Source organism: Nipponia nippon, unplaced genomic scaffold (assembly GCF_047370975.1).
Source record: "Nipponia nippon isolate SJK-2023a ecotype South Korea unplaced genomic scaffold, ASM4737097v1 scaffold_4, whole genome shotgun sequence".
Taxonomy (NCBI): domain Eukaryota; kingdom Metazoa; phylum Chordata; class Aves; order Pelecaniformes; family Threskiornithidae; genus Nipponia; species Nipponia nippon.
Window position 1 is genome coordinate 112,795,310 of NW_028262358.1, and position 16,958 is coordinate 112,812,267.

Here is a 16,958-nt window from a genome sequence, read left to right on the forward strand (position 1 = left end):
ATGTGTCAAGTCATTGAAGAGATATAGATTATGCCTGGATATGAAGCTAACAACAACCCAAAACTTAAATCTTTAAATATCTTGAATCTTAAACCATCTCAAACTGGACCCTGCTTTGTATGGGAAGCCATATCTCACAATCATTTTTAGTTTTTCGTCCACTTATGTCCAGCAATTTTGGACAGTTTAAACAAGTACCAAAGACTGGGGGGGGGGGGGGGGGAATCACATCTTAGGAACATTTTTGTTACAGAACAGCTCTAGCACTTATAGATCCAAAGTCCAAAATGGCCGAGGTTAGTTTTTGCTCTGCTTTTCTCTGCAATGTCTTTACCAGAAAGAACATTTAAAACAGTGCTATGACAAACATTAAGTGCTTAAATGAATGGAAGACATCACAAAAGAAACACTTCCAGGACTGGACCCTAAATTGCACTACCGTTCCCTTTTCAAGATTATATAGGATACTGCCTATATATATTTCACGTACATACTATTGAAAGTTGCATACAGATACTGTTGTGTCTTTTTTCCTCTATAGCCAGAACCAGCGCAGATGGTACTACCAGATTAATTAAAATCACCCCCCGGTTTCACTCGCAGTTTGCGTTCTGTATTGTTCTCCCATTTAGACTAAACTCCTTCTGCTTATTTGTTTTCAAGCATTACTTTTTATTTTTAAACAGCATACATCTGCTTTGCTCATTAGAATAAATATTTTACACGCACATTATGTAGATAAAGATTCTCACAGAAAAAGGCTGTCATGCAGTTTTCTGTATCTGGGCTGCAAAGGACATTGGACTACAAATCAGAACTCTGTGTGAAGCTGGTGTCCCTGTTACCGTGCCTTGCAAGCAAGGGAAGCCTAGGTGGGCAGACTAAGAGGACACTCAGTGACAAGGTGTCAGCACAGCTTGGCAGAAGATGCTGATTTCAGAGGGAGAGGACAGTAGACAATTCAGTTTTAATGGTAATCACATGTTTTATGTTGAGGCTTATATATACTGACTTTCACTATTAAGTCTTATTTCCCTTGGAGATTACCACTAACTAATTGTTTCCCTCTTTTTCCTTATAAATAGTGCACCAGGTCTGGTATTTTATCACCTTTGTGCCTTGAGAAAAGAGGCTGACTTGCACTAACTGCTATCAGGAAATGTTTTAGCATTTCATCCCTTCAGAAGACTGAATTTCGGTTTAATACTCAGCTTTGCTGGAACCAGGCATGCTGACCAGCGACTAAATCAGATATTTCAGCCTCTACAGCTATTTCAGTAACAACCACATATAAATTGATTATACATAAAAAATTTCTACTGTCATGTATCTGGTATTGATAAGCAATGCAGGAAGCCGAGGTTTGGTAATGACGTGGCTGTGCAACAGGGAAGCTGTTGGGGACTCTGCCACCTTCTCCCAGGCAGCTTCAGAAAGCAGAGTCTCTATTTTTAGATAGAAATGCTGACCAGGTTGTCAGATCTAGCTATGACTGAGCTGGACATAACATCAGACTTTATCTTCTGTTTGCACAGCTTAGTGTATCCTACAAAGGTTCAGTCAACATGATAAAACACCCTGCTTTGTTCAAATAGCATAGTCATTAGTGTGAGCACTGAGCCATCCCTTTTGTTAGCCAATCCCAAAGCAAGTGAAGAAAAATGACAGATTAAATTTATCACTATAAGAAGAAATTAAAGTAAATAAGATTTTCATGTTTCTGAACGTCACACTAGTCAGAGAGGGATTTTTTTTTTTTTCTATGAAGTCTTTGCTGTTATAATTACCTACTGGAAATACTGGTTGTACTTAAAAAACCAACTCTCCTAAGCACTAAAGAAAGATGAGGCTCTGTACTTGTGTTGCTGAAGTCTTCCTGCTCTATGATGGGATGCTCATTCATTCTGGAAACTCAGTACTCCATCTAGTGCAACAGAGCATCACTGAGGACAAACATAGGAGACCTTAAGGCACTGAGGTTTTGTGGAGAATGGAACCGTGTCAGTAGCTGATTTAACCAAGCTAAAAGAGTCTGTTTCTGACCATCTGCAGGACCTTTATCTACTCTTCCGCTTTTATATATGTGCCTCATCTTCAGCAAAATGACCTAGCTGTTTCCAAGTGCTGGCAATTGCTAAAGAGATTCAAGTTTACAATTTTCTGTGTCTACAAAAGGGGACCAACAGTAAAGGTGTCAAAGAGCGCTGATGAAGACAAGTTTTTGAGTAAGAACAAGGCCTGGATGAAAAACTGTTGAAAGTCTTTGTGAAACGTACTGTCTGGGTGATCAGCTGGTAAATGGACTTCAATCTGTAACTACAATGATGTACATGAGAAAAATAATCTTAAAATAACCATAAAAAAACATATAAAGTAATGTAATGTCAGATGACTGCTACCAATGTGGAAAGAGAGCTCAGGGTCACACCAAATAATCCTATGCAAACACTACCTTAAGTGCTCAGTAACAGTTAAACAATCAAATTGAAAAACACTTTTATGCCACTAGATGAACCTTTGGTATGTCTGCAACATTCGATACAAGGCATGGCTCTGCTCCTCCCTTCCATGTCTCAAAAAATATATCAAAAAAGATAGAGAGATAAATAAAGAGGATGACCAAAGGTTATAGAGAAATAAGTACGCTAGGATGCATCAGGTTAGAAAACATACAACTAAGGTTGAGTATATTAAAAGTCCATAAAACACAGAGGGTGAACAGTGATTTAGTTTTTCAGGTTTTTCTGATATTATAAGTAGGGACATCATTTGAAGCAAATGAAAAATGAAAACACATAAATAATGGAGGTGGCTCTTCTGACAGAAGTTTATGACAAGTTGGGCATACAGATCAAGTCATATAACCTTTGAAGTGAGACAAGTCTCAGGGCTTTAGTGAAAATCTGTACTCTCTTATAAAAATACTAGAACTTAGGAACCTTCAAATTTTTTAGTAGGAAACGTGGCAGACAGGGTGGGCAATGCCACAGCAGTAAATCCATTTTGAAGGTGGAACACTTCTAGTTTTGTGTTCATTCCCTTCCTTCAGAACCTCTAAGTCTACGATCAATCAGTACGATAAACCAGCAAGGTGTTAGATGTCACTTATGTGTTTTGTAGTGAAATATAACCCTGGGAAAATCCTTGCCTTGGTCCCCTTTTTCACTTACTTCAATTGCTGTAGCTGTTTTAATGTTGCCCTGCCCTTGATTTGCTCTCCAGCTAGAGCTTTCTTATTCGGTACTCACCTGCTGACAGATGAAAGCAGGTAAAATCTTCAGTTCCCATGTGGTCTGCTCTCATCCTGTGCTTCTGCATAAGCAACACACTGGGAGAAGAGCTGGCTGGGTGGTAACCCACCACCATTCTCAGGGGCAACTGGCCTAAGGTTTCACCTAGCACCCCCTGTTTTGTGGGTAACAGAGGCACAGTGACTGTCTGCGTACTGTTTTGTGAAATCTGACCTTGTGCAGAATACTTGCCCAGTTTGCTCAGTTTTGAAGGGAACGTAGAGGTAAATAAAACAAGCTTGAAAAATGATTGTGTTTTTGCAAGTGTAGGAATTCTTACTCATATGATGAAGGTATCCATATTCTATGGCCATCCTCTCAAAGTGTCTTTTCACAGTGCAGCATGTCAAAAACAATAAATCACAGAAAGAATCATCACACAAGGAAAATATCTGAATCATATGTAGCCTTCCCACTCATTGAATTGCACTGGTTTGTTTATAAATACAAAAGTGTCTACTCTGCATATCTGTTCCAATGACGTACTGTCTCCACTTAGTATTTCCAGCAGAAAAACAAATTGTGAGTTATGATCTTTCTTCCCTAATCTCTGGTTCTACTTATACAAAAGAAAGGTGATACATTTTGCTGCTTTATTACATCTATCAGGCAGCAAAAAGCTCCTCAAAGATATAAACACTATCGGTGTTTTTCAGGCAAAAGAAGATTAATCGCACTACGAAGTATTGCTCCTGGAGACACAACTGAACTCTTTATTCACTTACTTTTGAGAGCACAAACATTTCCAGAGCATGGACTTGTTTTGGGTAAAAAAACCCCATCAGCTCATGCTGTATTCTGAACAGGTCCCAGCTGCAAATCAAATGAACTGACAAAACTGTCTCAAGTGTCAGTCCAGCTCTTTTGTGATTTTTTTTTTTTGTTTTAAGTACTATTAATAATACCAAGATGAGTTTCTTAACTTTTTTAAAAAAAAAATAAATCCAAAAAACCCCAACCCTCAAAACCAACACAATAACATTTGCCAGTGTATCTTGGTCACTCCCAGAGCCTCAAATGTTATTCCACCATACAGAAGATACTAAAAGGCTGGCACTGGGATACACATACCCTTGATACGTGCCTTTTCTTTTTTTCCTTAAACTTTATTTTATTTGGAACATACACCAATATAGGCTGATCATTTTGGATGTATATACAAAAACTATTCCTTACAGCTAAAAGTTTTGAATACAGAATAAATCAGTAGCAGTCCTGGCTGCAAGGAAAACATTTATGATGGATCTGTAATGCCAGCAAAACAGAAAATGGACAGAAGATCAGTAACATTCATTAGAGATTTATCTACAGCTCAGCTCTAAAGTGACACTAAGCACAAACTTTTCATGATCCTGAATGAGAATGGTCAGAAAATCTAGCACTGAACTTACTGACCCAAGAACAATACATGCAGACAGACCAAAAAGCTCCATCGTGAAGTACAGAAATATCTTCTACAGAATAATCCAATTCTTGCTGGAGGTAAGCCTCGTGGTTTGCCTGCATCTACTGATTTCCAGTTACATTACCTTTTTTAAGTTTTCCTTTCTTTTGTCTGCAATTCCAATATACTTTGCTTTACTCTGGGGCTCTTAGGACTGCTAGCATAAGAGAACAGAATTAAGGCAATATACCTGAATGATATAAATTTGAATTTGATATGCATGTCAGATACATGGATGAGAAAACCTTCCTTAAAACACTGAAGGACAGCAAGTACAAAAACCAGGGTAACAATCTGAAGAATTAAAGCATTGTTAAAAGTCTTATTAAGAATTATATGTAAAGTGAGAAGTAACGCTAACAACTGAACAATTTTCACAGTCAGTAAAAGCTGATAAAACAAAGCAGATCCCAAGTCAAAGACAATGCTAATAAAGTCAATTTTGGTTCCACAAACGTCATCACCCATTTCTAAACCCTGAAGTCTAGGAAAGAACTCAGTAATACAAATTTGTAATGAAATAGCTACTTCAAGCTTTTAATTCGCTCTTCTTCCTTCTTTATGATTTAGGCTGACATTTAGGAAAAAGAAGGATTTTAGAAACTACTGTCTCAATAATAGTCAGCTTGTTACTACATTGCATAATGAAGGGCTGGCTATCCCAAACAGCAGAAAGCTCAGAAAACAGCGTTATTACTGAAGCACAGAGCAACTGCACCTGAACTGCATCCCTCTGTTGCCAAATTTTGACTGAAGTGTCTGTACTGTAGGCATGGTACAGACACCTAAATCACCTATGAACTGCAGTCACTGCACTAGAATTATTGTTGGGTTCTTCTTTTAGGTTTCATTTGCTTTGAGGAGGGAAGGCTATGGGGGACCCAATAACTTCAAAAAGGTTATCAAGGTGATGGAGCCAGGCTCTTCACAGAGTCCATGGTGGGAGGATGAGAGACAACTGGAAGAAGCTGAAATGAGACAGATTCAAACAAGAGAACATATGTTAAAAGGTTTTCAACGTGGGGACAGCCAAGCAGCAGGACATCCACCCTTGGAGGTTTTCAAGTCCCAGCTGAATACAGCCCTGAGCAACCTGCTCCAACAATAAAGGAACCCTGCCTTGAAGAGGAGGTTAGATTTCATTATCTGTAGAGATTGTTTCCAACCTGTATTATCCTATGGATCCTATCATGTGTAATGTGTCTGTACATTATTACATCAAAATTAGATCTGAACACAAGATTAGGCAAAAGATTTACAGATTAATTTAAACAACAAATTCCTATAAACACACGGAAACATCAAAACCTTCTGGTAATGCAGTGTAATAAACAGACAGTCCCCTTGTTAAAAAAAACTCAGAAAACAATGAGAAATACTTTGCCTTATTAAAACAGAAAGGCATTTGGAAATAAATACACCTATGTAATTTTTCAAAACTCAAGAAAAATGTAAGTAAAATATTTCGAAAGTGCATTCACAAAAGGTATCAACGAATGATTAGGATTTGAGATGAGGCTTCCCAAATTGTGAAGAAAAATACCTCAAAGACTAGAACTGTCTGCAAGCACAGAGAAGTTCAACTTGTCCTTATGAATAAACATCACTGAGGAGAGACAGGAATTTCAGAAAAAGTGGCTGACGAAAGAAAATATTTATCTGTCTAAAAGCAGGAAAAAAGAGACTACAATAAATGCAAAATATTTTACTTATTGCAAACGAAAGCTGTAGTAAGAACACTGCGTAATACCAAATTTCAAGGTTTTGAAATTCTCTGAAAATTACTCTTCATTGTGATTTTTTTCTCCATGTATCTTCATAATTATATTTTTACATGAGTTTTACATTATGACAAGAGTAAGTTACAGAAATTAAGACAAATTGTAGATAACCGATCAGCTTACTAATGTTTCATTTATACATCACGGAGTGTAATCATTTAACACTTCGATCTGAAAAGGATTATCAGATTCAATGCTTTGCTAGACATAGAACAGAATGATATAGTCTGCACCAATATTTTTTTTAAATGATTAGAAGTATATGGGAATTCACTGTAAGTGTGCTGTTTGTATTTTCTACAGAACATAGGCAATAACTAACGTTGTTACTTCACTAGAACAACAATTTCTCCCTTTTGTGTAAGATCTCCAGCAAAAAGGCAGACAAATGCACAAATCCAACATTTTTAGATCCAATGCTGAATAGCCTGGAGGGCAGTAGTAAAAGTCCTGAGTGCAGGATGAGTCCCTCGATGAGACATCAACAGGGACCCAGCCTCTGCACTGAACCCTGCTTCTTTAAGTTGTTTTGCTATTTCCTCTACATCCCAGCCTCCTTCTCCCTGGTTAGCCAGTAAGTGGTCAATAAGGCGAGGATAGAAGGCAGTAGATATGCACTTCACCACTAACTTGGCGTTGAGGAGCAAGGAAAGTATTTCAGCGTCACAACTGGAATCATCAACCTACGAAGAAAGAAAAATCCAAAGTAATTAAAAATTAATTACCAGATACATCCATGAACTACAACATGTCACGACTGTTCTAACTGCACAGTGTGACCTTGAAAGTGAGATGAGTATTCTATATGGATTAACAACCAGGATACACACTTTGCACATGTCAGAATATGTAAAGGTATGTCTTTAACAGTTGTCATCACATTAATATAAATATTTGACCTGCACAAAGTTAAAGAATAAGGATGCTTAACAACCTGGCTAGGATTACATGAACAGCTTTATAGACTCTTCACAAGTTCTCAGCCCCAGTACAGAATAGACCACACCATTTACCTCCGTATCAAGAATGACACCCTGAGGAAGGTCAGAGCAGAGTATATTAGATTTTGGTCACCTTATATTAATATAATACATTACATTCCACATATTAATATGATAAGCAACATTTGCAGAACCAACCAGATTTTCCAGAGTTTCATCACTCACAGCAAGGATGAGATTTTCAGAAGAATACGACTTATATTTTAAAAGATTTGGAGCACAGATCTGCTACCTCTACGAGGAACCCTGGATGCCTCAGAAAAACACGGTTACTTGATACATGAGAGCAGATATTGTCTTGAAAATCTTGTCTATAGCTTTACAAATAACACTACTGAATAATTCAAATTCTATTTCAGTTAATTTTGACATGTCTTTCCTGGGTTCCTTGAAATGCAGTGTTGTTTTAATCAGCTTAGGTGTCTTACCACTTCAAGAAGTGCAATAAAACAAATACATATAACCAAAAAAAAGGGCCAAAGGAGGGGTAGACAAAGTCAGTTTTCAATGACTGCATCTTACCAAGTTATGAATAAACTAACCAAATTATGCTATGTTTACAAAACAACCTCTTAGCTTTAAAAAAAAAAAAAATATGTCTTGTTAGCCTTTGTTTAATTTTTGTAAAAATGGTGTTTTACCATGTAAAACATCTTACATGGTTGGTACCAGGGTACCAGCAAGTACCAGTGATTTGGTACCCTTGAAGATCAATTCAACTGCTACACAGGACCACGGGACATCATTACTGTATACTGAGAGATTTGGCACTGACACTTGACAGTTGAAATTAAGCAATTTTTAATCTAATTAGCATCACAAAACTTTTAACCCTGATTCTTTTTAGAACAGCATTTAAAGTCTCCTTGTCTCTCTGTTTTAGTTCAAGCTAAAACAGTGCAGAGCTTTGCTTCCTCATGTTCATGTGCAATGGGCTGCATCCCCCCTTGCCCCACCATTGACACCATGAGCACGCTGCAACAGGCACTTCTTGCTTATAACCGAATTCTCTGTCCCATGAAGTTTCCACAACCATTGCTTAGTAACATGTAACAGTGTCAATTTGCAGTTGTGGGTTTTTTTAATTATTATTTTTTTCCAGAAAGATTGAACAGAAATACGATCTATTAGTCCAGAAAACCAAATGTACTGGTAAAAAAAAAAAACAAAAAACACTTACCTACTCAGACACATACACTGTGAGAGATCATGCACACCCTTTAACATGGACTATCTACTGTGGGAGACTACTCTCTCCAGTTTCCCTATACAGGTAGTCAAACCAGAAACAGGATCCTCAAAGCATAAATCAGAACAAGTACCTAATTTTCTCTTGAATGCATGGAATTGCAGGACTCCCAAGGTTTGGCATCTTTTTTGGAGGAATCAATATTACATTTGCATGTAGAGGAATACAGAGAGTTCATGAAGAACTACCAGGTAGCTCCTTACATTGAAGTGGATGAGAAATCTGCAACTAGCTTCAGCAGAAAGAAGCTCCTTTGAAGTAACAACAAACTCTTTTAGTAGAAAGATCTTTATTGTATCTAAATGGTTTTAGACTAATGAATATAAATTTCACTTCTGTGAAAGAGCTGAAAAGTCAGCATGATGACTGAAAGCATTTATGTGATAAGGAACAGAAACAGAATAATTTGTTGCTCTATTTTGGAAAAGATGCACTCTACACAAAATATAATATAAAAAGGAAAAATACAAAACATGAAATATTGTAGCATGAAAAGCTGTTATACCTCTTTTTATCACCTTCAATTTACCATTAATAACACATAATCATTACTTTCAATTTACTATTTTCACTTCCTTTAGAACTTCAGAAGCTTTCCAGAAAAACAGAATGTCTTTATCATGTTAATCAGGAAGAGAATTTGCTGTTTCACCCTCATGCTACTTCTTCCATTACTTCATTTAGGTATTTGTGTTTTTCTTTCCATTGAAATCTTAAAAATAAACTTCACTTCCTCCAAGTCTTTCAGCATTTCCACAATTACATAAACTTCTTATGGATTACAAAGCTAATGGAATAGTGGGTAGCCGTTATAGGTCCAGTTTACAAACCAGTTCTAAGAACGGTAGGCATGTCCAATCTTTAAGTTGCCCACTGTAAGTCTTTAATTATTTAATAATTCCTCTAAATTGTCATATGTTAATTATTGACATGTTTTCCTGTTGAAGACAGGTTGATTATTAAACAAAATTCCTAGTGTTGGCATCTCATAGCATACCATGCAGCATACTAAGCCATTATCCAAACAGCTCTCATCTTTTCTGAGATGGGAGACTGGAGGGATATTCTGCCGCACCTCTGAGCTCTGTGTGCTCTATTCTTGACCTGTATGTAGGATGCAACTTTACACAGGGCTTCAGTGTTTGATTTTGTGAAGATAAAATGCAAATAGTAATTACAGTAATGAGATAAAAAGCAGATGGGAGGTTTAAGTAAGTTTTTTAGGGTATTATTCAGTTAATGAAAAGTTCTATAGATTAGTGTGATTTCATATGCCAAAAACCTACAAATTGGAGAGAGACAAGTCTGAAAGTAAAAGAACTTTTCTATTATAAAGCCATTAAACATCTGAGCTATACTATGGGGATGAAGATGCCCGCATGCAACACAGAAGCAGAGCAACCTGTCTGTACCCATGCATAAATGAGATCATTGTGTCTTTACACATAACAAAAGAACACACAAAAGCCTCTTGGTTGTGTCTGACAGCTCATCCTTAAGCTCAAATAGTCCAGTAGGTTTAAATTGATTAACATTTCCCATTTTCTGAATTCAAGGCCATCTGAAGACCTGGTCAGAAACAGGAAACCTTTGTAATGTAATTGTCTCCACACAACTGGATGGGGACACAAGATGGCAACCAGACCCTGTGAACGCATTTCACACAGCTAAGGCCACTATCTATTCTGCAACTTTTCATTAAATCTAAGCAGAGTCTGACAGGTGCGGGAAGAACACAGAGAAGCCACGGTTTAATGAGAAATCTGTATAAAAATAGGCATCTGAGAAAGACAGACTAACTATTTATTTTTATCAGTTTTGCAACTCCAGATCATGCCAACATTTTGGGTGTCAATTGCATACAAAGAAACAGTCATTAGTTTAAACAACAACAAATGCACACACAGAAATTCCTTACCAACACCTACACAGATAGTCAATAATGGGGCTACATCTGGCTGGTGACTGGTCACCAGTGGTGTTCCTCAGGGCTCATATTCTAGCACCAGTTCAGTTCAATATATTTATCAACGATCTGGATGCAGGAGTTGAATGCACCATTAGCAAGTTTGCTGATGATACCAAACTGGGAGGTGCTGTTGACTCTCTTGAAGGACAAGAGGCACTGCAGAGGGATAAATTAGATAAATTGGAGCACTGGACAACCATCAGTGGCATGAAATTTAACAAGTCCAAATGCTGGATTCTGCACCTGGGATGGAGTAACGCCAGGCATAAGTATAAATGGGGAGAGGAGTGGCTGGAGAGCAGCCCTGCAGAAAGCGATGCAGGAGTGCTGGTCGACAGCAAGCTCAATATGAGTCAGCAGTGTGCCCTGGCAGCCAAGGGCAAACCACATCCTGGGGTGCATCAAACACAGCATAACCAACCGGTCAAAAGAGGTGATTATCCCACTGTATTTAGCGATGGTGTGGCCTGACCTTGAATACTGTGTGCAGTTCTGGGCCCCACAATTTAAGAAGGATGTGAAGGTCCTTGAATGCGTCCAGAGGAGGGCAACAAAGCTGGTGAAAGGGCTGGAAGGCATGTTCTGTGAGAAGTGGCTAAGGACTCTGGGCTTGTCTAGTTTAGAGAAAAGGAGGCTGAGGGGCGACGTCATTGCTCTCTTCAATTTCCCAAGGAGGGTAAGTGGAGAGGGAGGTGCTGATCTCTTCTCCCTGGTATCCAGTGATAGGACGTGTAGGAATGGTTCAAAGCTGCATCAGGGGAGGTTAGGACATTAGGAAGCATTTCTTTACCACAAGGGTGGTCAAACACTGGAACAGGCTTCCTAGAGAGGTGGTCGATGCCCCAAGCCTGTCGATGTTTAAGAGGCATTTGGACAATGCCCTTAACAACATGCTTTAACTTTTGATTGGCCCTGAATTGGTCAGGCAGTTGGACTAGATCATTGTAGGTCCCTTCCAGCTGAAACAGTCTATTCTAATAAATTAATGTATATTTCAAAACCTTAATTAAGATAGTTTTATTTAAGCATTGCTGCTCAGTGTATAAGCTGTAAGATTTATAAAAAATAAATTTAAATGTACCTTAAGACTACATCTATTTAGAATTAATTTTAAATCAGAACAACAAGCACTAAAGCAAAAAATTACTAGAACAATATAAAGGTAAACACACAGAGCATATATTTAAAAGTAAAAATACACCACAGAGTATAATATGGTGCCTGTACAAGAAATGACTCAGCAAAACTAGGACTCCCTAAACTATAAGAGAGGCAGCTTAGAGGGTATAGAGCAGATAGCAACATCATTAGAGTATACAAGGATTGATTAAACACATTCTGTCATAAAAAAAGAATTATGAAGCATCAAATGAATCTAGTAGGATCAGATTCAGAGTAAATAAAAGGAAATAGGTGGGTTTTTTTACACTGTTGAACTCTTTGGCAAATGACACTGCAGAATGTAAAAGCTCATCCAAGTTTAAGGAGAAACTGGACAAAATGGAGGAAGAAAACCACTGGCAGTTACTTAGTACACAAATACATACAGCTGAAAGTGACTGGAAGTTGGGAGAGCAGTATCTCAGAAAAAGAGCCTATATATTTGCCCTGTTCTTACTCTTGGCTAGATTTGTAATTCTTCCCTCTGTTGGAGCCAGGATACTGTTCCAGATGGACTTTTGATCCTCAAAATTTTACCTTTTTAAAAAATATTAATTCAAAACAACCTTAAGGGTTATTTTTGTTTGTCAATGATTTCCATCATATTTGAAATGTTGTTTAAATTACCACAGATTGGCTGCAAGTATATACTTGTAGCATGCATACCAAATATTAGCCTACAGTAGACATAGACTCTCTAAATGGCAGTATATTTTCTTTTTCAAAATCACTCTTTTGACAAGACTTGTAAACAAGAGAGTAAAACTCGAATACGATAATTACTAAAAAGCAACCTTACCATCCCAGTGTTAAAAAGCTGCTGCTTCATCCTACAGCAGAGGTAGGATCTTATTAGTCACTTCTGATCTGCCTGCATGTGGAGAGCCCTTACTATCCCAAGATCCTAACTAAGTCTTAAAACACTGGCTCCAGCCAAGTTATCACTGATCCCGGAAACACTGTTCCAGTGATATGGAACACAGCTGACTGCAGTTTAAGCAAGTCTCAGAGGTGCAGGTTATCTTCTGCACAAATGAATACACAACCACTTTCCATCTTGTGTGAACATGTGAATACACTATAAACCACAACAATGACAAACTCAGAGTATATACAAGGGAGAAAAAAACTTTATGCCTATCTAGACTTCCATGTTGAGGGTGCTAAATTTTTCATTAGTATAAAATCTGTTACTTCTAGAAGGCGTAAAAGGGAGAATATTTTTTTCATATCCATCTCTTCTTCAGTAGGATTTGACAGTGCAGATTTAGTGTGGTGCCCACACACAATGCGCACGTGTACAACTAAAAGAACTAATGGGGATAATTTTGCCAAGAGGATAACCATTTTTTTTTTCCTTGACTTACATACCTATTTAGGTATTACCTGAAATCTACTTTCACACTGTAGGCATTCAAGTGGTTTCTCTGATGACTAGCTCACTCCTTTAGACTGTGGTGATCAATGCACTCATAATTTCCACTGAAGCAGCGCTACAGCACTCTGCTTCAAACAGCGCTTCTGCATTTTATCAAATGTCTCTCTAATTTATAGAGAATTTATAAATGGATCTGCACCTACAGATGGAAAACCACATCTTAGCAAGGTTCCCCTCAACAGGTGCAGAAGTGAGGACCCACTTGCACTCTGTCTCCACGAGTCCTGAACTCTTTCTGCACATCTTCAGCAGGATGGGTAGGAGCCTTATCCCAGGCTACTAAGTGCTGCTCTTAGAGAGGATACAGGATTCAAGCTGTTCCCCTAACGCCCTTGGCAAATGATCCAAACACGAAGCAGTTGTACAATCTGTATTCACCCCTACGCTGACTGCTGTATTTCTGAATCAGAATGGCAGTTTGTGTTTTATGCTGAACTCAGTGCTGTCAGTGCATAATTAGTAAGGGTTAAGCATGCCTGCCTGAGGCTTTGCCATCAGCACACTAATGTTACGAACTGCAAATGGGCTCAGGCTTGAGGCACTCAGCTCTACCAAGGCAGCAGGTCCCCAGGGCAAGCAGAGACAGGGAGCCTTCAAGTTTTAAGAAAGCTTGTGTGTGAAATAGGTGGGTGAAGATCAGCTTTGCCACAGGTGGCACCTCTTCTGATGTACTCAGATGAGGAACTTGAGGCATCTAGAAAGCTTTACTGATAAATCACTGAGGCCTCCACAAATTCATGCAACCATGAATGCAAGAATTTTGTGGATCTGCTCTCCAAGACCAAGGACACATCTTATATCAGCATCCAGTATTTTTTCTGGTTGCTAATACAGCCTACATGGACATTGTACCTGTACTTGCTATGATGCAGTGTATCTGAAAAGAAAAAAAAAAAAAAGAAAAAAAAAATCTCTCCTGTAGTGAGAATTTCAAACAAACAAGAGCAGTTCAGGTGGTATCTTTTGCCTAACTAAAGGGCAAGTCAGGGTCTGGGCAATTCCCTGTCAGCATTGTTGCAGGTGTCTACAGGTTCTGGTATTAGCAATAGGCAATATTTCATCCGTAACTTATGCATTATAAAATCCATGCGTTATGAAATATGGATACTAATGGAAAGATAAGAGCTGCTGCTGCTGTAACAGTAAAAAAGAACTGAACCTGCTATTTCCCATAGTATTAGCTCTCCACTACTACTGGAGGTAAAAATGCTTTTCATTTTATTCTTGAATGGCTATAGGACAAATAAATGAGGGAAGAAGAAAACAAAAAGATACTTAAAAACCCTAGAAAACTAAACTAGAGATATTTTACCATAATCACTGTTAGCTTATATACACATAATTTAACAAGATTTCTTTTACAAGGTAAGCCACACCAAGTGAGTAGCCATAAATGGCATAAGACGCCGGAGACAACTGGAAATTCTCTTATTTCACACATTCTTTATGATTTTTCATATTACATTTTTCAATTAATCATGTTGCAAAGGTAGTCTCAGTACTTGAAAGTATAGTATGTAAACTGAGCTAAGGTATTATTTTAGATTAACTAAAAACATTTTCTTGTTCTAGTTTTATTAAATCCTTGGTTGAAGAAGTATTTGCACTGATTATATTAACTCCCATTTGTTGGCTGTTTAAACTATGTACTACCAACGGGTAATAGAATATTTACTTGCTCTGCCAGAAGTATAAAAATCAGTCTTAATCTTTGCAAGATAACCAAGTGAACAGACAACACCGAAACCATTCTCAAAACCAATCTGACTCTTAAAGGGCAAACTCTGAGCCCTATTGGCAGTAATAAGCTTCTTTAAGTAAACTGATTGTTAAAATTATTCACACACCACAAAATACAGAGGAAGATAGTTATTTCTGTTCTCCAAAAAAGACAAGTGGCAGTTCATAAAAAGATACACAATAAAAAGAGAGGTCTGCAGTTTCAAAAAAGCTTACACAAAATCTTGGTTGTTTTATTACAGGCAAAAGCTATACAATTCCTAGTATCAGCACTTCAGCATCATCCTTAACTGTAAACATCCATAAAGCTGTCAGCACCATACAACAAATGGCTAACTAATACATTGTATCAGCAAGCAAGTGCTGTATTTTTCTCACAGCCATGTTTGTGAGCTGTGTTAGCACTATGTCAGGGAATCAATAGCTATGATTTCCCTTTGCCAGATGTTATTTGTGCTTTTCCTGTTTAATGTAAGCAGAAATGGGCTTCCTATGAAAAATTCATTAAGAATTCTACAAAAAGCATTAACAGTCCGAATACTGTTTTTAAAAAGCAAAAAGTATGCATAAAAAATTATACTGAATAAACAACATTGACACAAGTAAGCAATATATGCGCTTTTAATACACCACCAACTGATGTAATCATAAGAGATGCATATAAAACAAGGGGTAAGAGATACTTTCTAAACACTATAAGAACAACTTTTAAATTTAGCATTTCACCCTTCTGTACTAGTTGGTTTTCCAACACTGGCAGTGGAATGTCACATTCAAAGTACTGGATAAACTACGCCTGATGTAATGAAGTCAATAGTTAAATTTTCATTGACTTAAGATGAAACATTAGGCCAAAGCTAAATGCTTTGAAAATTCTAGGTTATGCAGCACTCTTACAGAACTATGTGCTCAAATGAATACTCAATTTAAAAGGAAAATTCAGAAACAGCTTATCAAGCTGCCTCCTGCATACAAAGGCCAAAAAGAATATTATTTTAGGCATGCACAGGTGTACAAAGTGCTTTATATTATTAAGAAGATAATATGGTTCCTGGCCCTAAAACCCCAATATAATGTAATCAACCTAGAGTGTAGAAAATTGAAAGCCATGGCACACTAGAAAGAAAAGGCCAGTTAAGAGAGCAATACAATTAGCAGCCATTCAGAAAGTGCTACTGCACAGCACTGTGCTTTAAAAATAGTTAAATAAAATGTACTCGGACACAAATTCCTGCTGGCAAGCTTCAAAGCTAGTCACTTACACAGCAGCTTTCATCTGTTAAGAAAAAAGTCAATTTTAAAAGGTTAACAAGAACATATAGATGAGAAAGTGCAGGCATATATCAGATCCCCAATTGCTTTTCCATGAGATCATCTTGTGTGAAAACAATTGCAAAAAAACCTTGCTTTGCAGACATGAAATCTAAAGTTGCAGGTGGTAAAAGAAAACCATCAATATAGTAAAGATAATCTACCATTGTTTTGGTGGTTAATATTTATAAAATTACATTTTGTGGAAAATTCAGAAAATTTGTGGTTTATTTGTAGAAGGAAAAGGGAATAGGAACACCTTCATAAAACCCTGTGGTTCTTTGCTTAGAATGCCAAACTCAACTAGGAAATACTTCAAATTCATACTGGATACTAACTATGACATTGGAATTTTGATACAAGCAGATGTGTATTACATATCATCTGCCCTGCCACCTTCCATGCAACCATTTTAAATGTTCGTAGAGAACATGTTAAAAAAGCTGGTGCCTCATCCATTTTGGTAACTAAGTCCTTTTGAAGGAAAATTAGCAACATCTGAGATGGAGCCTCTGCTTCCAGATCTATTGCTTCTCTGACTGGTCTTCACTGCTGTGTTCTGGAGTGTTCCTGA

The 16,958-nt window shown here is 37.6% G+C and overlaps 1 protein-coding gene across 1 annotated transcript in view; it reads right to left on the reverse strand.

Annotated features, from left to right (window-relative positions):
* Positions 1-6,424: 6,424 nt before the first annotated feature.
* Positions 6,425-16,958, reverse strand: part of NBAS (NBAS subunit of NRZ tethering complex) — a 186,011-nt gene continuing 175,477 nt past the window's right edge. Inside the window, exon 52 of the mRNA XM_009466291.2 lies at positions 6,425-7,198. Coding sequence (XP_009464566.2) covers positions 6,923-7,198 — 276 coding nt within the window. The 3' untranslated portion in view covers positions 6,425-6,922. The remainder of the gene's footprint in view (positions 7,199-16,958) is intronic.